General features: G+C 39.0%; 1 protein-coding gene across 1 annotated transcript in view; it reads right to left on the reverse strand.

Moving 5' to 3' along the window:
- LOC140159972 (uncharacterized) overlaps positions 1-24,235 on the reverse strand; it is a 75,184-nt gene extending 50,949 nt beyond the window's left edge. The window contains 11 exon segments of the mRNA XM_072183239.1: positions 279-395; positions 1,038-1,443; positions 2,842-2,926; positions 4,577-4,642; positions 5,982-8,916; positions 8,919-12,163; positions 13,407-15,123; positions 16,410-16,565; positions 18,480-18,727; positions 21,270-21,438; positions 23,969-24,235. Coding sequence (XP_072039340.1) covers positions 279-395; positions 1,038-1,443; positions 2,842-2,926; positions 4,577-4,642; positions 5,982-8,916; positions 8,919-12,163; positions 13,407-15,123; positions 16,410-16,565; positions 18,480-18,727; positions 21,270-21,438; positions 23,969-24,202 — 9,378 coding nt within the window. The 5' untranslated portion in view covers positions 24,203-24,235.
- Positions 24,236-25,239: the final 1,004 nt, after the last annotated feature.

Consider the following 25,239-nt stretch of genomic DNA (forward strand, 5'->3'; position numbering starts at 1 on the left):
TTTTCTTATTTTTTTGCAAAAAATGAATAAAAAAAGATTAAAATTAAACCGACCGACCTACCCTAATTTTTTTTTCATGTTACGCCAATCAAACAATTTTTTTTAGGCCTAAGATAACAGAAAATTTGTCCAATATCAATGCACCCACCTTCAAGAAAAAATAATCAATCCTGCACGATGCGAACTCACAGCGCATAGTTTGTGAAATAGCGTGCCAAGTGCAATTGTACAATATTTATGCACTCTAAGTAAGAGTGTATCAAGATTGCATAACCTACCTGCTGCTGTGAGTATGCCTGTGGAGGTTGTCCATCAACTACATCATAGAGCTTGACCCTTGGCATATGTTGACGCTTGCTGAACAGACTACCTGGATGTGGCTTAATGTGCTGTGTCTATGGGAAACAAAAGAAAGATGACAAGCGGCTTATATTTGGTTCCGTCTGTCATATTGGGCTAATCCAGTTGACATATATGCACCCCCTATGGAAGACATGACCTTAATCTCCCACACAGGGAGTGTGAATTTCAAATGGAATCACCCATTCAGGTAACCCCATTTGAAATTCACACTCCCCTTGTGGGATATACAAGGTCATGTCTTCCATATGGGGCATGTGGATTTCAACTGGAGTAGATCACTGTAAATCAAATGAGTGTCATTTCATTCAATATCGTTCATTCAACAGAATACTTTCACTAACAAGTACTGAAGTCCCATGACACTACTAAAAAAACACTGGTCAGCATCATAAAAACAGGATTGAAAGAATGTAAATCAAGATTGTCAGTTTCTGATCCTTTAAATATTTTGAGTAGTTGGCTGAAAGTGCCATGGACATGGTAAATCAGTGTTTACTTTCACTATAATTTTGGTGTGTCAAATGAAGTCCTCAAAATGGCCGCATTTTGAAAACAATTTTTGATTGAAAATTACAATTTCATTACATTAAAATTGCAACATACAGTCTCACAGTGAACAATGATTAGAGATACAATTCTTACGAAAAATTTTCATTTTCAACCTTAGCACAAACCTTTTTGGATTCAATCCTGGCTTGTTGATTCAACCTTGCCTGTTGCCACACCTCGCGCATATGGAGCCCAATGGCCACATTGGTAGTACCAAAATGTGTGCTGCTGCTACCTGATGAACTATTAGCAGTGTTGCCAGAAGGTACAACAAACTTCTGAAATGACTTCTGAGGTAGAGAACCAACTATGCTACGTTGCTCTACTGCATGCTGAAAGTTGGCCTTCTTGTAGAATGGAGTTCCCTTTGGACCCCAGTGGTTTGGTGGCAGAGTCTGCTGTGGTACAACTTGAATCTGTTCAGCTTGGACCCTGCTAGGCGTGCCTCTGACTTGATTGTTGGTATTGCTTATTGCATACACTGCTGATGTACTTGGTGTTTGGCCCCGATTGTTGACTAATTTTGATACGCTTTAAGAGAAAAGGGAGTAATTGTTAAAGCCATATTGTAACATTTTTTGAGGACACCCTCAATATTTTTCAATATTCTGATTTGTGCACGATTGTAATGTACTTTTAAGTATAAACTAACATACCCTGTAAATATCAATATACTGTATTGGTGACAAAATCTGACATTTTTAATAAAGTGTGAATAGTGTCCCGTCGTTTTATTTACACAATCGAAATACTAGTCCATTTTAAGTTAGGATTAGGATAAGGTTAGGGTTAGCATTCAGGGTCAGTTTTAGGAATAGGGTTACGCTATTGCTGGGGTTAGAGATTTAAGTCAGGGTTATGTTTATGGTTTGGGTTAGGGTAATGTTTAAGGTTAGGACTTACGTTATAGGATAGGGTTAGGGTGAAGTTTAGGGTTATGCTGGTTTCATACTTTCCTGCCGCTTGCCGCTTTGCCGCTCTGAAGATGATTTTACTTCACTGCGCAATCTCACTAAAAACGCTAGCAGTGACCAGCGGCAAGCCGATATATCGATTACTCCACCGCTTTGCCTTGGCGGCAGCACCGCTGGGAGTTGAATTCAATTTCAAGTCAACTCGGAGCGGTGCCGCTCTGACGATATGAGAACAAAATACGATTTTGGAGCGGTGCTGAGCGGCAAGAGTAGCTTTCAGAGTCATGCCGCTGCCGCTTAGCGGTGTGCCGCTCCGCTTGCAGAAAAGTACAAGCGGCATGATGAAGCGTCATGCCGCTCAGCGGCAAGCGGCAGAAAGTATGAAACCAGCTTTAGGTTATGTTTGCTTCTCATATCAAAACCGCTGAAGCAATATAACTCAAAATTTTGAAACATATTGTTTTAATGGCAGGCCTCAATGTAAGTCAGACCACGCCTTTAATTTTAATTCAAACCATATAATTGAGGTTAAAAAGAACAATTTCCTATAACAATGTTGCAATATAATGTACTCGGAATAAATATCACCATATACTAACAAAACCAAAAACTTGTCCTTGTTTACATAACAATATCAAAACCGCTGAAGCAATACAACTCAAAATTTGGCAACATTGTTTTAATGGTAGGCTTCAAGGTAAGTCAGACGACGCCCGTAAGGAAGCGATCATTTTATTGGGTTTTTATTCAAACTGCATAATTGAGGTTAAAAAGAACAATTTCCTATATCAACCTTGCAATATATTGTACTCTGAATAAATATCACCATATACTAACAAAACCAAAAACTTGTCCTTATTTACATAACAATGTTTTATGGTAATTTGATTAAGAGTTTATGATAAGATTGCACTCTTAAGGGGGCTCTTACACAGGCAGAAGTTGGACAGTTTGTGGGGCACTTACAGGGTACTGCTTAGGTAAACTACTGTGTATGTTTATACTGAATACTCACTTGCTGTTAGTAACTGGTGTGGTACAATATGGCTTGAATGTCTTGCTGTGTCCTACAAGACTGTTTGATCTGTCTGCCCATTGACCTAAAAACAATCCATGAAAACATAATTAAGAAGGGTATGAGGTTACAATATATTTTGCAGGCACTTATGTTTTGCAGAGTCCCTTTTAAGCGTTAGTCCTCAAGCGACGTCAAGCATGTGCATAAGACCTTGTGTAATTAAAATAATATTCGCTTGATGGTTTGCAGTACGCTTATTTGTAAAAGGAATTAGGTAAAACTTCAGTTCGGTCAGTATTTTACATGATCCAAGATTGACAATGAAGCATGTTTTTTTATTAGTAAAATTGAAACAGGAAAATAATGGCATCCCATAAGCAGCTAATACAAGTAACATCACTTTCTTTACCCTCTTTTAAAGCCCTGAATATGCTCCTCAGTCCTCATTATCTACAATTTTTGCTCTTTTTATCTCATACTCCTCATTATCTGTTACTTTAAAAAAAATATGACCAATCACTTCGAAACCCAGCAGTTGCCATCAAAAATAAACTTATTAGATTTCTTTACCAAGGTATAGAGGACTGCTTTTATGCTTTAAAATGACACCTCGCCTATTGATGTTGCATGTAGAATGGTAATTTGTTGTGACAAATTGGGTTCAAATTCCTTACTATTTTCATTACTTTTTAATACCTATTTCCTTTAAATGCTGGTCTAGAAGCATACATAGTGTTTTTTATGAAAGCTAAATTAAATCGAAGCCAGCGTAAATATACCAATACAATAGATTGGTCTTAAAATAATACTTGTTTGTATATGCTTGGATCCGTAATTTATTTGCTCATACTCCATAATGGCGCCTGGATTAATGTAGCTTTCATCAGAAGCACTCTATATGCTTGTAGACGGGGTTTTACGGTATTGTACACCGCAATAAGAATCAACCAATTGATTCAAATTACTTTGAAAACTGCACTTTGATCATTTATCAATTCCTGTAAGAATACTGTAAAAAGCCAAGCAGTGCTATGTTAGCTTGCAGTTCTACTGTACTTTTAGTTGGACACAAGTTGCTAGTTATCCCATGCATGTTACTACTAAGTACTATAGCTCATAAGTATTTATTAGGTAATCCAGACATCTTATTGGTTAATAAAGCCAGCTCCCGAGTACAGTATTTTGACTACTTGCAATTACGCACACACGGTGAAGTAGTAAAAACTTCTGCACCCCTACTACCACACAGTGTCTCAACCCCGCGCATCACCGTTACTTCAGACATAGCATTATGCTACACAACGGCAATTCTGCAGATGCGGATCGTGAAAACGGCACATGCTGCAGTTATTTTGCCGAGATCACCGATGGATAATAACATGCGAATTTGACATTTTATGAAACAAAATCTTATTAATGGAATGTTCAAAGGAAAATTAGAATAATATGGTTCAAAGTGTAAATTGATTGAACAGAAATCCTCCAATAAAATCAGGTAAGCAAAATGCCCGCCGGCACTTTGACTGGTGTGTTGTTTGACTTTTGTTTACGATTTTACCGTGATAGTGAAAATATTTATGAGGTATAGTAAAACAAAGACAACATGTTCCATTTTGGGGAAGTATTCAAAACTACAGGTCCCTCGGTGTTGGATGATTTGCCTACTTCCCCTCAAAACATGTTGTATTTGTATACTACTACCCTCTTATTCTTTTTTATTTCCTCAACTTACTTGCAGGAGAAGTAGAAACTGGCTGCTGTCTTCGGAATGGAACAAACTGCTTCCTCACTTGAGCATCTGGAATATCGAATATAGAGTAGAATCAAACATTTTACTAGGTTTTTTAGAAAAATTCTTAAATTTGCTCATTAATTCAAATTTACATCTAAATATTAGTAAAGCAATAAATCAGGGGTTCTCAACAGGCGGCCCATGGACCAGATGTGACATGCCGACCAATTGCCCTTAAGCAACCCTGACATACGGCAAATACATCAAAACACAAGGTGTATTTGTCCCCAAACTACAGATTTTTGAAATGAGTTTAGTCATACGTGGCCCATGAGCAAATATAACTGAGAACCTCTGAGCTAAATTATATTATAAATGCTGGCTGCTGCTTGTAAGTACCCATCTATTTTATTTCTTACATTAGGTCATCTTAATAGTTCGTCTCAAAGCCCCCGCAGGCATTAGTAAAATCAACCATTTTTTTGTGTGTGTTATTCCCGCTGGATTGAGTAAAATTCTGTTTTTATTTCCAAATCCATCACACAAAAATATTACAAAATAGCCTAAATCGTAAATCTCAATAAAAATTTTCGTCTTGACCACAGTGAAACCTCCTTGACAGATGAAAAGGTGGTCTCTTCTTGTCAAAACGCTTGTCCCACAGCTAAAAAAAAAGAAATTGAAGTATATTTTTAAAAAAAAACCTAAAATAAACCGCATTCCGCATTAGGTTACAACTTGGGAAGGGCTTTGAGACGAACTATTAAATTGAGATGGCCTTATCTTATTTGTGTTTTTTATGAATGATTCTACATCACTTTGACAGGGCTGTCAACTTTTTGGATTTGCTAGGATAGGAAGCTTTATTTCACCACGGAGGACCAAATCAACAAAGTTGTTCTTCCTTGGGGCCGTGTTCTTCCTTGGGGCTGTGTTCTTCCTTGGGGCTTGGCATCAGATTCTATCTTACACATTACCAAGTTTTCGTTGTGGACTATGGATTCACTCGGTCGGACATCCGGGAACATTGTCCCCTTCGTCCCCTTTGCACAAGTGCTCGCACAGCAACCAGCTCGAGAAAGGGGAACTGCACATGCGCACACTGGTATTACAAGGCTATTTCCCCTTTGTGACGTCAGCCCGACCAAGAGAATGATTCTGTGACGGTAAATTGACACCTCGAGTCATATGCGTATGTGTCAACTTCGCAATTTCGTCATCCTACAGTGTCTACGACACTACTTGGTGCAAATCTGGATTGTTGTAAAAATGGCAAAATTTTGATGACGGTCATGGTAATTAATTTTTACCGTTGCAGAACCCACCATCATCAAAAACAAAAATTCACTAATATTGGGTAATTAAATACCAACAAACTATAAATTTGACACTGTTTTTTACTAACCTGTTTCAGTGCTTGGTGCCAAACTCTTGGTTGTCTTTCCCATTGACTTTTCTCTTCCGCAACCTTCCAATCCAATTTTCTGTGGAACTACGCTATCCCCTCTATTCGCAATAGGCCTCACTTGATTTTGGGTGACCACCAAGGTATTTCTCATGCTCACCGCTCTTCTTTGTGACTCAAGACTTGTTGCTTCTCTATTCCTTGTACCTGTATTTGATTGCATAGGCTCTTGTGGAACAACTCCATGAGATATCTTGGCATCTTCTTCCAGTCCATCAGCTATTAAAGTCTTTGCCATCTTTAGAGACGCCTCAGAAACCTCAACTCTGCTACCACTTGCTGTTGTAAAACCGACAAAGCTGTTTGTATTTCTTGATGGCATCTGAGGCTCAGGTCTGTAAGGAACTTTGTTGTCCTGTTGTGCCTCATCTGAGATAATATTCTTTGCCATCTTTAGAGACGCCTCAGAAACCTCAACTCTGCTGCCACTTGCTGTTGTAAAACCCACAAAGCTATTTGTATTCCTTGATGACATCCGAGTCTCAGGTCTGTAAGGAACTTCGTTATCCTGTTGTGCCTCATCAGAGATAATATTCTTTGCAATCTTTAAAGATTCCTCAGAAACCTCCACTCTGCTACCACTTGCTGTTGTAAAACCGGCAAAGCCACTTGTATTCCTTGATGACATCTGAGTCTCGGGTCTGTAAGGACCTTCGTTGTCCTGTTGTGCCTCATCAGAGAAAATTCTCTTTGCTCTCTTTAATGACTCATCAGAAACCTCAACTCTGCTACCACTTGCCGTTGTAAAACCGACAAAGCTGCTTGTATTTCTTGATGGCATCTGAGGCTCGGGTCTGTAAGGAACTTCATTATCCTGTTGTGCCTCATCTGAGATAATATTCTTTGCAATCTTTAAAGATTCCTCAGAAACCTCAACTCTGCTCCCACCTGCTGTTGTAAAACCGACAAAGCTGTTTGTATTTCTTGATGGCGTCTGAGGCTCGGGTCTGTAAGGACCTTCATTATCCTGTTGTGCCTCATCGGAGAAAATTTTCTTTGCTATTTTTAAAGACTCCTCAGAAACCTCAACTCTGCTACCACTTGCTGTTGTAAAACCGACAAAGCTGTTTATATTTCTTGATGGCATATGCGCCTCAGGTCTGTAAGTAACTTCTTTATCCTGTTGTGCCTCATCTGAGATAATATTCTTTGCAATCTTTAAAGATTCCTCAGAAACCTCTACTCTGCTACCACTTGCCGTTGTAAACCCAACAAACCTTTCATTTGTTGGGGCCCGAGGTACCGATCCAAAAGATTCTCTGGCCTCATGTTTTGGCTCATCAGATATTAGAGTTTTTGCCATCTTGAAGGAATCTTCAGAAACATCCACTCGACTACCACTTGCCGTTGTGAAACCAACAAATGTGGCGTTTGTTGATGGGTTCCCTGGCGGTAGTGGTCCTATACCCTCATTATCTTGATTAAGAAACTGTTGAGCTTTCTTCAATGCATCTTCTGATATGTTTACTTTATTACCACTTGCTGTTTGGAATCCAACCATAGGTTTGATAGGTTGTAAATTTGATGCTGCCAGCTCTTCCGTGTCACAAAGGTTATGGGCTCTCTCTAAAGAACTGCTGCCATCTTCATGAAGGAAACCTTTTGCTTTCTGCAAAGACTCATCTGATACATGCACTTTCCGTCCACTGGCTGTTTGAAACCCAACCCCAGATGGCACAGCTTGGTCATCCTCTATGTGGTCTTGTCTTGAGGTACATCCTGAGTTGTCTTCCTGTGCTTCTTCATTCAAGATTTGCTTGGCTGCCTGTAGAGATGCACCGGACACTTGTACCTTGGTCCCACCTGCTGTGCAAAACCCAACAGGAAGTTTACTAGTAGAAGGAATGGATTCATGGATGCTGCCAGGAAGTCTGTTGATCTGATCTTGTGTAAGATTTCTTACCAAATCACTGGCTTGATGCGATTGGTCGGGTATGACTTTCTTGTTACTCACTGTTTGAAGGCCTCCAACAGTTGGATCCGAGACATCTGTGTCATCACATGCAAACCTGAGTTTAGCTTTCTGTAATGCTTCTGCTGAAACTGACACCCTTTTCCCACTTCCAGTTTGAAAGCCAACAAATTCAGTCTTATCCTCAATTTCACTATCGATTAGGTTGCCGTTTGACCCATCAGCCACAAGTCCATGTGGCCTATTTCCTCCATCTACAAATCCCTTCACTAAATGTGATTCAGCTTTCTTTTGAAAAGGCCAGTTAATATCCGATTCATTTCGAGTCCTTCTTTGGAGTTGTTGTTCTATGGCCTGAAGCTCACCAAGAACATGCTTTGCATCTTCCGATACATACACACTCCGTTTCACATCTGTGTCATTTTGCCCGTTCCTACACCCCTCTGCCTCCTCGAGTTGACTACAAACTGTATGCTGGGAATTCACAAAGCCTTGGTTAAGGGATGCATCACGCTGGGAAACTTGTGCGCTCAACACCGAGTTGTTTATTACATTTGCATCGTCTTTCAGATTATCAGCATGCCTTGCTTCCATGTTAGCTATAAGGTGCAAATCTTCTTCTTTGATCAAACTATCATCAAGGAGCATATCATCAGCTACTCCTGCATGTATCTTTTTCTTAATGGCATCATGATCTTCTCCAGAGGGTACCTTTGTCATGATGGCATCAACCTGTTGTTGACTAACACCCACAACTCTGCTGTCTGTTTTACAATCCCTCTCAACTTGGTTGTTATTCTCCACAGTACCAACTGCAACATGGTCCTGACTAAAACTCGCCTCTTCTGCCTTCATGAATGCATACATCAGTTCCATCTGCTCAGCTGCTTGAATCTCATGCTGAGCTTGACTCATACTAAAACCATCATCTGAAAAACCATCATGTGATTCCGAGGCAGGTTTGTTAGCTTTAGCAGTCTGGGCATGTTGGTTTTGTTAACTTCACCTCCAGCTAAAGATGTGGTTAGAACGGCACTACTGTGTGCTGGAATGGCATGTAATGAGGTGTTATCACTTTGGATTTTTGACTTAGTTTCTTTATGCAGTTGATTTCTTGAGGAAGCAACTCTTCCAGAATCTCCAATTCGTAGCCTCGTTTGATGATTCAAAGGCATCTTTGAAGAATCAATTCTCCCTGGAGGTTTAAATGGCCTGAAACCTTTTGGTAATTTACTGTAGTCTTTCTTTGGTTTGATAGCACGGTGAGTCTGTGGTAGCTGGCGATATCGTCCAACTTTTGATGCACTTGAGCTAGACGGTACTTCAGTTTTGTCTAAACTCTGGTTAATGTTTTCTTCTGTGGAACAATTGAATACAAATGGTGGTGCATTGTCGCTAGTATTTATTCCGCTATCTCCACTGGACACAAAGGAGCAAGCTATATCTGAAGCTCCACCTGAGACCTTTCCACTAGCAGAGGCAGACTGGACCACACATGATGTAGAATTATTCATTGCTTGATTGACTTCATCCATGAGACTCTTAGCCTTTTGAAGAGAGCTATCAGTAACTGGAATGAGCTTCCCACTTGCAGATGAAAAGCCCACTGCAAAGGATTGAGAGGATTCCTTCCTAAAACTCTGAGAATCAACTCTTTCACTGATACAAGTGTGTGTCGGTACAGAGTGCAATTCATCCACCGCTTGCTGAGCATCATTAACTAGCATCTCTGCCTTCTTAAGCGCCTCCTCTGAAATCCGAATACTTCTACCACTTGCCGATTTGAAACCTGTGAAAGGCCTTCCTGTGTCAGAAGATATTGCCTCATTCATGGACTTCTCACTGCTGAATTTCAATTCATCTGCTTCCTGTGTAGTACCCGATTCAAAGTTTACAGATGCCATCAAAGACTGAGCCTTCTTCATTGCTTTGTCCGATATCGTGATGCCTTTACCACTTGCCGATGTAAAGCCAACACTGATCGGAATACTTTGTAATGCTCTCAGTTCGCTGTCTACATCATTCATAAGTGCCTGCGCTTTTTGCATCCCTCCTGAAGACACAGAAACCACTTTTCCGCTGGCAGAAGAAAATCCTACATTTGTGGTAATCTGTTTTGGAGACTGCCTGCTTGTTTCTTTCACTGTTTCATTGATCACGGTGGAATCTTTATCTGATAATGTACATGATACATTTCCACTGTCCCTCTTCTGTAAATTAGGCCTGCTATTTGAATCACGCTCGCCCAATTCACTATCTACCTCGCCAATCATCTTGCGAGCTTTCATCATAGACGATGCGGATATTTGGATCGCTTTGCCACTTGCAGATGAAAACCCAACTTGGTGAGTATGTTCCATTTCAGGAGGTTGGGGTCTATCGACAGACAACGGTGCTTGTCCCCTGGTTTCTGATGGTCCTTCTGAGTATTCACAAGTTGTGGTTTTGCCAGGCACTGATGGAAATTGAATGCCTTGGGTGTAGATTTCCGCCATCATGCCTCTTGCTTTCTGTAAAGAATTTGACGAAACACTTATTGCTTTGTTCGCAGCCGTTTGAAATCCTGACATTAATGATGCACCTTCTGTACATTGCACAACTTTGCCTGCACCTGATTGGAGCTTGATTTCTTCACTATGCATTTCTGCCATCATATCTTCTGCTTTCTGTCGAGAATTTGAAGACACTTTTATCCTTTTATTTGCAGCCGTTTGAAATCCAGACTTCAGCGATGATCCTCCTAAGACAGCTTCACTATGCGCTGCAGCTGGTGGGAGCTTGATCTCCTGACTATAGATTTCAGCCATCATACCTCTTGCTTTCTGTAAAGAATTTGAGGAAATTCTTATAGTCTTATTGGCTGCCGTTTGAAATCCCAACTTCACCGATGATCCTCCTAAGCCAGCTTCACTATTCGCTGCAGCTGGTTGGAGTCCAATCTCCTGACTATGTATTTCTGCCATCATGCCTTTCGCTTTCTGTAAAGAATTTGAAGAAACTATTATAGTTTTATTTGCAGCGGTTTGAAATCCAGACTTCACTGATGATCCACCTATGCAAGCTTCATTATTCGCTGCAGCTGGTTGGAGTCCAATCTCCTGACTTTGTATTTCAGCCATCATGCCTCTTGCTTTCTGTAAACAATTTGAAGAAACTGTTATAGTTTTATTTGCAGCCGTTTGAAATCCGGACTTCACCGATGATCCACCTATGCAAGATTCACTAATCGCTGCAGCTGGTTGGAGCTCGATCTCCTGACTATAAATTTCAGCCATCATGCCTCTTGCTTTCTGTAAGGAATTTGAAGACACTTTTATAGTTTTATTTGCAGCCGTTTGAAATCCAGACTTCACCGATGATCCTCCTAATCCAGCTTCATTAGTCGCTGCAGCTGGTTGGAGCTTGATCTCCTGACTATAAATTTCAGCCATCATGCCTCTTGCTTTCTGTAAGGAATTTGAAGACACTTTTATAGATTTATTTGCAGCCGTTTGAAATCCAGACTTCACCGATGATCCTCCTAATCCAGCTTCATTAGTCGCTGCAGCTGGTTGGAGCTTGATCTCCTGACTATAAATTTCTGCCATCATGCCTTTTGCTTTCTGTAAAGATTTTGGAGTGATATTGATACTCTTATTGGCAGCAGTTTTGAATCCTGATGTAAACCCACCTGGAAGTTGTTTCTGATTAGGTAAAATATCTGCTGGGAAAATTCTGTTTGCTTCTGGAAAATTGCCTACATTTATAGTATCATCTTGTTTCTCCTCATTACCCATATGGGCTTGGCGATTATAAATTTTGTCTTTTCCAACATCTGTCAAATTTTCTGCATAATGTATTGTTTTGAAATCCATACTTTGATGATGAAAGTCTTCATGTTCTAGGGTAGTTTTAAGTCTCTTCGGCGGCGGTAACGCAGACCGTCCGAGTCTCCTCCTCGATTTGTGGCTGAGAGAACCGGTGTTTCGTCCTCTCACTGGAGTGGAGTGATTACCGGTGTGGCTTTGTGCTGTTACCATGGGTGAGAAGTTCTCCTTGATTTTCACCGACAGGCTTTCATCTTTGCTGGTTCCTTGAGTTGTGTTTGATGATGTTGCATACTGATGTAATGGGGAGACACTATTGATGTGACCTGATGATTTTGGAGTGTGGTTGGTGGTCTTTGGATCCTTCTCGATGGATTTCATAAAAGATGAAAAGGTGACAAATCCTGTATAAAGGAGATTAAAAATGAACAAAAAGTTCAGTTACACATTTGTGATGTGATCAAGCTAAATGAGTCTGATGTTGATCAAAATCAAAATTCAGTTTTCAATTTCATTACATGAGCCATTCTCAGAGCATAGGCTTAGGGTTCCAGAGATATGGCCATTTTAGTGTTGCTTAGAACAATAAAATAGAAAGGAAGTTGAACACTAGTATTATTGGCTAAAACTCAAAATCAATATTCCCAACATCCAACTGCTTGATCCCATCACATTAACTCTAAGCTAAGTTGTCACCGCAGAAGGTATATTAGCTCCTGTCAAATGCATACTGCTTCAAGTAGAAAAAGTACCCAGCAAACACAATATGTTTTAGAGAAACCATTTCAATGTTGGGTTATAAAGGGTATAAAATGTTTTAATAACATTTTCTCAATGCTCAAAATGATTTTTCAAGAAACATTTTGGCATAGGCAACATTTTTAAAATGCTGTGTTTTTTCATATCAATATCAAACAATATCAAAATGTTGTCATTACCTTTATTATAATATGACCCGCCATGTTTATAATATTTTAAATTGCTAGGTATGGATCATATGGATCATCCTATTTGCCCATATAAGATAACACACAGATTTAGCATGGACAGTAACGATTCATCTCATAAAGCTGTATATTTTCTTCCACATAGTTTTATTTGAACAACAAATTCTAAAGAAATATAAGAGTAAGTTAAAGCCATATTATAACATTTTCAAACAAAATAGATTAGCATTTCTTTGCCATAAAATGTTAGCTTTTACTGTCAGATATATCCCTTTTATTTTTGAGCGAAAAACTACGGCAAAGCAAAGAAAATTGGAATTTACTACCAGCGCACATGTCGCCAATACGTACCACTCCTTCGGTCATGTTGTGATCGACCCTTTGTTGTGTATATCACCGTCCCACACGTCGTGTACGTACTGTGTGTTATGAACATCGTGTATGCGTTCGACTAATAATTCCATCGTAATAATAAAGCGCCGGTTCTGTCGTTTTATTCAAAATCTCGGATTTTGACAAAACTACAGCACCTAGAGTCTTGATTTTTGCAGGGTATATTGGTTTAATAAAGTACAATTTAATCGTGTAAAAAAGGAATTTTAAAAATTCAGTGAGGCGTCTTCCTCAGCAAATGTTATAATATGGCTTTAAGTCCTTTTTGGGAGCAGTATATAGTGTCTTAGATATTCTTCAAATATACCTGAACTTCTGTTGGCTGGTGTGCTTGATGCTTGACTGGTCTCATTCAAATGCCCAACCTCGGTATCACTTTCCACATTGCTGTCTTCTTCTTCCACTATGTGGAGTGTACCTGCCATCAACTTAGGTGTAGTACTGCTTGATCCAACCTGCTTCACATTAATCAAGCTCTGTAGGGGTGACGAATTAGCTACGGACGGATAGTAGAACTTCTTTGTGGCTTTTGGCTTCATACGGAATATGGCAGTGGCTTCTTCAACTGCGCTTACTGTCTCATCAGTGTTTAGGTGTTTTGTTATCTGCACTGCAGGTGCTGGCGAAACTGTTGCTTTGTTTGATTCACTGGTACGTTGAATCTGGCTATCCCCAGTGGACAACTGTGATTTATTTGGTGCACTATTGTTATCTTTTGCTTCAGAAGTAGACTCGGTTTTTATTATCAGTTCATTAGGTTGAGCTGTAGAGGAATGGCTACAAACTGAGAGAGCATGTACTGATGACGAAGTACCCTCACACTTCTGGTTTGTCGTACTTGCAGCGTTCTTTTCATCACTCGTCTCAGGGTCGTTACAAGCGGCATCAACCGCACGACAAAGGGCATCGGCATAGTTTGGGGAGATCTGCGAGAAGAAATCTTGGTTGTCAGCATTTGACATTGGGGTGACATCGGCACAGTTTTGTAGTTCATCTATACTGACATTCATGGATAGGGAATTCAATTTCTGTTGAGTGAGTTGATTATCAGCTTCAATCAGTCGTGCAGCTTCTTTGTTATGTGTTTTCTGCCGAGAGGCAGTTTCAGCTATTTCTGGATGTAGCACTGTGGTTTGTTTATTTGTGTCATTTGAGCTCTCTTCATCTAACGCATCAATTATAGCTCCATTGTGTAGAGTTGAATTTTCAATTCCCAAATCATCTGAAGTATCCGTTGGTCTATCCTTGATTTCTAAAATGTTGCTTTTTGAATTTATCTCACTGTCCTTTTCCGATTCTTTGCTGCTCGCTTTACTGCCAGCATTAGAACATTTCCTAAGTTTCATACGTCTTTGAGGAGGTGTAGCAAGAAAGAAAGCAATAGTCTCTTCAATGTTGGACTGATTATTGCTAATATTTACATTCCTAGCTGAAGCAGAAGCTTCTACGCCAACATCTGCAGCCAACATTTTGTTTTCATGCTCTGGTATCGCATTGCCCGTATCAACTTGCTTGGTCTTTGTATCACCATGATTTACAGAGTTGTCACTTTTTGTCCCAAGTGGTGGCATGGCAATGATTTCCTCATCTGCATCCATAACAACAGCAGTATCCTCATCTGCAACCTGTTGTATATTTGGTTTATGTGGAAGCAAACACGGCGCAACATCTTCCGATTTATCTTCACATGGTGTTTGAATCTGTAAACTGATATTTGATGATGATTGTTTCTTCCTGAGAGTTGTGGATAGATTGTTCTTTGTAATCGTTGCTAATGACTGTTTGTTAAGATAAGGGATCCCCATGACGACGTCACCATCATCATCATCTTTGTCACCACCAATAACATCACTATCGAGGGTGTCTTCACTTGTGCCTTCCTCCTCCAGAGACGACATCCGAAGCAGCTGTAGAGGCTGGGTGTCATTGTCAAGACTTTGACTGTGGGCATCACAGCCTTTGTCAACTGCTGATGTTTTAGGCTTGATGTCGTCCTCAGAAAAGTGAAGCGCTTTTGGCATGACCTGAAATGAGATGAAATAAAAGTGGGGGTTAACACCATGGGACACTACCAGTCAGATTATCTGCTTCTGTAAGAGCTATTTTGATTGGTTACAAAGAGGACTGCGTCATATATTAAGCCAATTAGAGATGTGGTAACAATGCCCAGTAGGGTTGAAGAGGATTAATCTTTAATGTTAAGAAATTTTCTATTTTGATTGGTTATTCAGATGATTATATTATGTGATTAACCAATCAGGGGCAGTGTAAGAAAGGCTGTGTAGTGTCTATGCAGAAAAAATACAAACCGCATAAAAATGATTAGTACATTGTACAATGTATCCATCTGTACTATGTTTCTGATTTTTTTTCTTATGAACAAATACCTCAACATTCAAGGACAGGTCTTTCTCTTGTTATGAACAGAACCCTACATCTCGAACAAGCTAGCTGAACAGTACACCAGAAGTGCAGGATCCATCAATATTTTTCAGAAACTTGCAAAATACCACAGATTTATTTGGCTTGTATATCAAAGCAGTAACTTTCTATGAAACAGTCTCAGGGGTGTGATTGGTGCTTTTTGAAAAAAAACCCAAGGCAATGAAATTATGACGGAGCTCTCGCCTGTTATGACCCGGGGTCCAGGGGCCAGCTTAAGGGCCCTGGTGGGGTCAGGGGCAACGCCCGTGGGGTCGAGGTTTTACACACTTGAGCACCACTGGAGATGCAATTTCATGGGGTAAAATGCAAAAATAAGAAACTGTTAAAATACTTCACTTTATAGTATAAAAACATTTATTATCTGTAAATACATACTTCCAGTATCATATCATTCACATACACATGAGAAATTGCATCACCATTTTTGCACAGTACAGTGTGTCTATATATCATCCAGTCAGGGTTCTAAGGAATTTTCATTTTAAAATTGGGAGATTTTCTCATATCTGGAAACTGAAAATTCCGGAAATGTGACATCTCTGTTAAGCATTTAGCTCTTGGTCCAGGGCCACTCCAAAAGCGACAAAAAATTTTTTTTTTTTTTTTTTTGAAAATCCAGATTTTTTTTTAATCCCAAAAATCCGGAAATCCGGAAAAATCACACCCCTGCAGTCTTTTTGAATCGATATCAAGTAATTAAATGTATTTTCTTGTCACTTGTTTACCTAGTACATATTTATCTCCAGCCCCTCCGTACAAGATTTTTTGTTTTTAGGTACTATGCATATTTTCAGGGATTGGTTGATTGATTTCACATAAACTCATAAACAGAGTATGAATAAAGTAATGAAACCAAATTACTTACCCCTACTCTCATCTCTGACTCGGCCTGATTGCCATTGCTGTTACCCATCTTGTTGTCACTCTTGGAGCCAGGTGGTGTTGCTAAAGAGCTTGTCCAGGATAGGTTGGAGTCATCCGGGTCTGCGCCCAGGCTGATTGAGAGTCTCTGAGATGTGGACTGATATCATAAAAAAGTTTGTGTGTTATAAGAGAAGATATATGCAGATTGCAGAACTAAAAACAATACCTTTAATATTCTTTATTAAATGTGTGAACCTTTTTGATTTTAAGGTCATGGTCAATGTCAAATGTCTTGGCGGCCTACATCTGTAAAATGGCTGCTATTCCAGTTGAAATTCGTACACCCCCTATTGAGACATGACCTACATAATCTTCAAAACAGGGAGTGTGACTTTCAAATGGAGTGATCTGAATGGATGACTCCATTTAAAATCTATACCCCCTGTGTGGAAGATTAAGGTCATGTCTTCCATACTGTGTGTATGGATTTCAACTGGAATAGCCCAAGGGAACATAATGAATATAAATATGTTTCTATTATAGGCCTATATTGAATTTATTTTGTTCTGTGACAAATAGCCGTTGTCTTAAGATGTGGCTGAACGGTGCACATTGGAAGTTACATGGTCCATGGCTTGGCCTCCCCTGCTTTACCCATTTTATTCAAATACCAATTTGCTCATTGAATTACCTGAACCTTGACATGTACATGTATCATTCCTGTTGTCACAGTGAAAATGTGATTGATTTGAGCAGCGCATAATGATCATCGCATCGCCGCACCCACTGTGGCCCTGTGATATCATCCCAAATAATATGACAGCCACAAACCAATGAAATCACATGAAGTTTCTCACATATTTCAGAATAACCCTGGTCTTACTATGTCATTAATAACACAACTAAGATCAGTCTGACTGATACCTGCAAGTCACAAGGGGTCATCTTGATGCCCTGCTGAACTATTTAGAAAATCATGTAAAACCTTAAAATTTCCCCGAGTGGATGAGATGCACCCAACTGGCATACTTAAGTGGGTGAAAGATAAACCTTGAACAAAGTTTAAATTACGGTAACTTTGATTCCAATAATGCATTAATTTCCTCATGCATTTCTGATGAAATTTTGTGACTACATGTATAGGCCATTTTGCTTCCTCGAGGCAGTTGTACATTAATACATTGACGCCATTACATCACATATACGATGCATCATGCACTGTCTGATTGCGTGTGTAAACACACCAGTTCTTTGAGTCAATGCCCGCAATTAAATACTACGCCCACTGGAGCACACACTGATGGCACTGCCTCGAGGTAGACTGTCCCACAGTCTCGGTTCCATCTCTGGGTAAATAATTATTATTTTAATTATTTATTATTATTTATTATTAATTAGAGCTAAAACCACCTTCTCCTTCACTCCAAAGATTAAAACCAACACACCACTAAGCCCTAATGTGGCAACAAAGTTATAGTGCTCCTGAGCACTGTGCGTCGATGAAACTCAATTAATCTACATGTACAAACCAACTTGTTTATTTTTTATAATAGCTCTCCTAATGCGAGACTGTTCAGCTTTGATAGTAAACTGACTTCCAAATAATTATCAAGCTATGTAACGTGACTGTGGCGTCAATTATGATAGCCCTGTCCCATTGTTATAAATTCAAATATGGTAGGCACATAACATGCATGACCCAGTTCTATTGTCATTTTGCACGCGCGTTGGTTATGATCAACAGACTATCAATGAAAACTCATTTCAAATATCGCGTTGCTTGCTGAGCTCTACATTGATTGGTCAGGCTGAGTAGCCGCTTACACAAGTCTTACACAAACGGCAAGACAGTGAGACCACGGACGTGATATATATAGAAAACTTGTCTGACCCAGGATGTAAAAGTGAATTCCCACAAAATGCTGGGAACTGGAAGTCAATTTGCCTACAGATTGGAAGGGTCCATGTATCGGGTTTATTTAATGTTATAATTACCAGTCGTTCTCCATGGACCCGAGGGAGGGTCTACCTTGAGGAAACAAAATGGACTATACATTATAACAGAACTTACCCGATCTTCATCTGGTGTGACCAGCTTTCTCCCTGGTGTCTTCGCTACCGTGGATGGCGTCTTAAACAGTTGCTTCATGAATGCTGGGGTTGCTAGCTTATCGGTAGGGTTCCAGCTTGGGAAAGGGCTGAATCCAGTTGTGCTAACCTGTGATTGCTCATGAGGTTGTGATGAGTCAAGGGCTCTCCCTGTGGCTTGATTTGGTGTGAAAGCTGCTATACCAGGAGTAGCTGCTGGACTTGTATCCACTGCAAAGGAAACAAATCATTTGAATTAAATGTTGGCAATTTAATTGTTTTCTCGTGTGACAAAATGCAAAACGTGATTAGCAAGATTAGCAGAATATGAATTTGCTTGATTTAGCAAGATGGTAACAAAAGTGAACACTATAAGAACAAATGTTTTTTTATAGTTTGAGTGGTGGGCTCTAGCATCAAAATGAACCTTCATTGGTGGTCTCCTGAAGCGAGTGGTGGGCTTCACCGCCCACTGCCACTCACCCACTGCAACTCTGGTGATAAGATTTCAGACTTTAATCTTTGGGTTATACGAGGGGGTACATGTATCCAAAAGTTTTTGACATCACCCAGAAGTGAAGGAGCTATACCGATGAAATTTTGTCAGTGTAATCACTGGTCCTTATGTACATTATGGTCCAAAAATGGTCTCATAAGTATGTTTACTTTCTTAACAGGTGGCGCTAGATGGGCAGTAGGCGCATAACCTTTTCATGATACGATCCTCCACTTTCTTCACTGTAGCCGCATCATCATAGTGATGGACGTCCACTTCTTAGCTCATCTGTGAGGGACATGTGGCCAGTTTGGAAATTCCTTTTTCAAAAAGCAACAGTGCCATATGATGGGCAATCATCACCGAGGATAGCTTTCATTTTATCATAGATTTTCTGAGCATTGTAGGCCTATTACCCTTCAAATGCAGGAACTGAATCATGCTGCGTGCCTCAATTTTCACCATCTTGCAGGTTATGCGCCTACTGCCCATCTAGCGCCACTTGTAAAGAAAGTAAACATACTTATGAGACCATTTTTGGACCATAATGTGCATAAGAACCAGTAATTACACTGACAAAATTTCATCGATATAGCTCCTTCACTTCTGGGTGATGTCAAAAACTTTTGGATACCCTCTTGTACATGTATAGAGCAACAGACCACAGTTATACATTAGTCACACATTCTACAACACCACTATTCATCATTGGAAGGCTTTGCCAAAGGGAATCAAGCAAGTAAAATAAAATCAATACTTTCAAAATATTAGTCAAAAAACACCTTGCTGGTCAAGCTAATTAATTTGAGCTGGTCTCACTTCATGTGCAATATTTGTGTTGGTGTTTCATATTTTTTGTCTTCATTGTTTTTTTGCATTCCCCTCACCTCACTTGTTTGAAGGACCCCAATGGAAATAAGGCTATCCTTGGTGCTCGGCTGTTTTATAATGTTTTATCATCTTAATGTGTTGTTTTTAACAAGTGTGCATCTTTTATTGTTGTTACTTCTCTATTTATATGTAAACATTGTAATTTCTGAGTACCAAATCAAATCAAACAAAATAAAATAAAATCACCAACTGCTGATGAAATATGAGAATAATGAGATGAATAGGCATGCTTCTGCTTCTTCTGCTTCTGCTTAATTACTCCTCAACGCTACAATCGTAACCAGGCGAGGAGGGATTAGTGCGCGATGCGATGCGTAGATGAATAACTTAGTGACTTTGATGTTGATAATGTTTCAGGATCTCTTGTTTGAATTGCTTATTTTCTTCAATGTTGACAATGTTCTGTGGTATTAAATTCCAGTCTCTTATTGTGTTTGGGAAGAAAGAATAGACCCAGCAATCCTTCCTCCCTGACGGTCTTTGGTATGCTTTGTTGTTTGTGTTGCGGGTAAGGCGTTTAACCGGCTGCAGGTACGTTTGCTCTGGAATGGCTGCCTGACGATATGCGATCTTGTGCATTAGTGATATTCTGTTAACTTTTCTTCTGAGTTGCAGCTTATCCCATCCAAGGGATGTCAACATGTCGGTGGGACTACTGTATCGGCTGTAATCTCGTTTCACAAATCTTGCCGCTCTTCTTTGGGTTGATTCAACTTTCTTGATAAGCTCCCCATTGTTTGTGTCCCATACTGAGGAGGAGTACTCCAAGAGTGGTCTGACTAACGTTGTGTAAGCAAGGGCTTTAAGCTCTTGCGGACATGATAGTAGGTTTCTTTTATGAAGCCAAGCTGCCTATTGGCTTTGGCGGTTATGTTATTTATGTGTGTGTTCCATTTTAAATCATGCGTTAATTCTACACCCAGATAGTTGTGACTCTGAGCTTGTTGTAATTTGTTGTTACCAATTGTGTAATCAGTAAGTATTGGATTACGAGCATGTGTAATGCGTAGCAAGAAACACTTGTCGGCATTGAATGCCATCTGCCAGGTATGTTGCCACCTGTCCAGCATTAGCATATCATTTTGCAGCTTTTGAGCATCAGCCTTACAAGTAATGTTTCTGTATACAACACAGTCGTCCGCAAAGAGACGGATAGAGGACGTTAGATTATTTGGTAGATCGTTCAAATAAATCAGAAATAAAAGCGGTCCTAAAACCGTCCCTTGCGGAACTCCAGAGAGCACATTCACCCAGTTTGAGTTCTCACCTTTCACTACTACTCTTTGCTTTCTTTGGGTTAGAAATTTATCAAGCCATGCGTGTATGTTTCCTGTGATAGGCAATATAAATTATTTTTAAGGCAATATAAATTATTTTTAAGTTTACCTGCCATCGAAACAGGGAACCCAGTTGGCGTTGTTTGACTGTTGGCCCATGGTCCTCTCATCTTTCTTCTCTTGTTCCTACACGCTGACGAGGATGGCTCATCTGGACTGAAAAGTGATGGTGATGGTTGATCCTTACACTTTGAAATGTGCTGTGGAGTTGCGGGAGGCTAAGAAGGAAATACAAGCAAGCAAATAATTTGATCATACATGTACCAGTTATGTGCTCGGTATTTCATCCAACTCACAACTTGATGGGCTATTCATAATTCATCTATCCCACATGGAGGTCATGACCTAACACTAACAGGGAGTGTGAATTTGAAACAGGATTATCTGATTTGGGGACTCTGTTTGAAATCTACACCCCCTAAGATTAAGGTATGTAAGGTCATGTCTTCCACTGGGGTTATAATTTATATGTGGATTTTAGCCCAATATTTTGAGAGCTAAGGATCAACACATGCAAATTGAAATTCTAGAATGATATATTTTGACAAAATGGGCTGTCTGCATTTTCACTTTTAGAGATATTGGACTGGCAACTTCTGCTCAAAATAAGCTTGACATCAGGCGGCGGATGACATGATCGAGCCGGCAACTTGTGAAACCGCCCGGCCGTATGGGATTTTCCAATATAGTCGGTTAGTTTTGTGGGGTTCATTATCGAACCACATCGGTTTTAGCTTGTATTTATATGTATAGGCCTATTTGTTTGTGATATTTCAAGCGTTTTAAAATTTCAAAATAATCCCATTCAATTACACGGTTGACGATGAAAATTTACTGAATTTAGAGAATGCAATGCGGCCACCACCTGCTTGACATCATATATTACATGCCCATTGCTCGTTTACAATAATCCTTTGTTTTCTATTGATTTTTTGAGAGGTTTTATGGACCATATCTCAAAACATTATACAGGAAATTTGTGGTGGATGGTCACATATTAATCTCATACCTGGTCGCATGTCATAAGTTGGGTACAATTTCCATTACATGGTCAAAAATGACAAAAAATTTATTTTTTGATATGTTGTATATATTGACAACCTCTAATAATTAACAAAATTTTTAACCTTAACACATACTTAATTTTTGAGATAATGCTTAATTACTAATTAATTTTCAAAATACACAGGTGTCTATGTAAATCTCAATTTTCAAATGCATTTTTCTCAAATCGGACCTCAATTATAAAAATGACTCTAAAATTTTTATTTTATACAAGAATGTCATCAGATTTGGAGGATATGTTCTCAATACATCAATGCTTCAAATGAACTATTTGAAATAATTGTACGTATGTTAATTACATTGTGAAGGTCAATGACCTTTTTACGAGTAAATAGCGAGACGGTTATTCTATTATTGAGGAAATGAATATCAAGAAGAAAGCGTACATTATCATGTTGCTAAAATACTGAAATTCAACTAGGATTTCATTAAAAATGAAAAAAAAATAAAAATGGAACATAATAGGCCCTACCCTTTAAGGTGGTACTACACCCCTTGATAAATTTGTGTCTATTTTTGCATTTTTCTCAAAAATAACAACACTGGTAACAAAAGTTATGTATATTATAGGGGCAAGGAATCCAGTTACTGCACTGGAATTTCAGTGACTCAATACAAGCAGTACGTTATTTATGATAAGAAAAGAGGTACCGGTAGAATGTACCTCATTTCTTAACATATTTAGATGAATCACTTGTCTTGAATCACTGAAATTTCAGTGAGGTAATTGGATTCCTGGCCCCTATAATATAGTATAACTTTTTTTTACCAGTGTGCAGTTATTTTTTGAGAAAAATACAAAATTAGTCTTAAAATATATCATGGGGTGTAGTGCCACCTTAAGTAGTCGGTAATTGTTTTAGTTGTATAAATTCAACATTCAAAGCTGTCAATACATCATTCCATCAAAAAAAAAAAAAAAGTAACCAGTAGTTTTGACATGCTGACATGTGAATTTTCACATAGGCCCTATGCACACACTCCCGCATCCGCCTGCTCCACATCCGCCTGCTCCTCCACCCCTGGCATTTTTCATTTCAACTGATGTGATTTTTTTACTGAATGATGTACAATTATATGCTTCAGTAGACTGAAAGAGTATAAAATTAGGCTTAAAATGAGGTATCAACCACTGCTGTAGGATATGGGGTTACGGAAAGCCAATCAATTGTGTATCGCAATTTTCAGAAAAGTGTAATCCCTCCACCCTTTTTGCATACCCAACTTATGACATGCGACCACCTATATTATCTAGGGCTCCTACAAATTGTGTTTTTTGTGGCACCAATCACATATTTTGACTGCCACTGCATTTTTAGACCTCCTAAATAAATTTTAAGATTTTAACTTTTTTTTTGTTGCAAATTTGGAGAGGAGAGTCCCTGGACCTAAAGCCAAGTGCTGCAATCATTTTATGGTTGATTCCAAAAAGATTTGTGGACAAAAGTTACCAAAACATTTTGTATCCAAAAGGGAAAGATTTGTAACTTGTCTTCACTTCAAAATCTATTTAAGATGTACAGAACCAATGCACTCTCCAAATATGAGAAAAAAAACCTTTTTTTTTTTTTTTTTTTTAGATTTTTGTATTTTTGGTGCAAAATCACATATTTTAGTTTTTTGGAAAATTAAGGCGCGTTTTTAACCTCCAAAATCATGTATTTCTGGCAGGCCTATAATTACCTTTCTGTCTTGCTCCGCACCACATTCACTTTTGTCATCTGTCTGAGACTTTCGTACAAACCAATTTTTGTCCACCTGCCCCAAGTCCACATCAGTCAGCAATGACGTCAAACTTGAATCTGTTGATGAGGTTCCTTCTGACGCTTTGAAGGTCTCAAACTGCAGTGCCTTGTATTTCTTCTCACCGATACACTTGGCACGGAAGTAGGTTCCTTTGGTTATCCTGGGCTGCATGCTGAGTTTTGGTCTTCTGAAGCTAACCCATTAAAAAAAAACATTTCCTGTAAAATGATAAGAAATAAAGTTAAAAGTATTTTACCAATATTTTAGAGATGCCACAAGGTATTTGCAAAAATAAAGGTTAGGGCAGTGCCCATTGGGGGTTGAGGGGGGGGCAAAAAACATTTCCAGTAAAATGATAAGAAATGAAGTTAAAAGTATTTTACCAATATTTTAGAGATGCCACAAGGTATTTGTAAAAATAAAGGCTAGGGCAGTGCCCATTGGGGGTTGAGGGGGGGGGGCAAAGTCCCTGAAGCTGAAGAATTTTCAAGAATGGAGCCCACATTTTCTATATAAAAATATGTTGATTTTTTAAACAAATTCATCCTTTTTTTGGATATTGCTAACTACATTTTTCAAACAGGAAGTAAAACATACATGTTATGGTTAATTCAAATATATGTGTTGATAAGTGTAACACACCTACCATTGCCACTATAACGTGACTAGTCAAACAATTTACCTTTTTCAATTTAAAAAAAAGCTATCAATAATTTCATGCAGTAGGTTTAGAAGCATGCGGGCGGAGGACGCAAATCTAAAACTTTCATTTTATACCATGGCTTTATCAGTCCCAGAACAAAATATTCACTTACCGGTACTGAAATTTGTGTTCTAGTCGCTAGATGATGACTAGTTCCAATAACTAGACATTAGGGCTCTCAACTAATGGGTAATTATGTACTCGGGTACCCGAAGCGGGTAACCCGATTGAATTTTCGGGTAGGAATCCGGGTACCCGAAAAAAAAATAAAAAAATAAAAAACCTTTAAAAAGAAGTTAGGCCCTAAATTACTGGTACTTGTTATTCAAGGTTTACTGGAGAAATAATGACTACAAAAAAAATGCTATTTTTTTATTCAAAGTTGGATAAAGTTGTACATTTTAATTACTTTTGCTTCTATTGAACAGGCAGGGACATATTGAATTAGTATGCATTGCTAGCTTTTCAATGTAAGCAAAATAATTAAAATGTATTGTACAACTTT

The sequence above is a fragment of the Amphiura filiformis genome, chromosome 9, assembly GCF_039555335.1.
Source record: "Amphiura filiformis chromosome 9, Afil_fr2py, whole genome shotgun sequence".
Lineage (NCBI taxonomy): Eukaryota > Metazoa > Echinodermata > Ophiuroidea > Amphilepidida > Amphiuridae > Amphiura > Amphiura filiformis.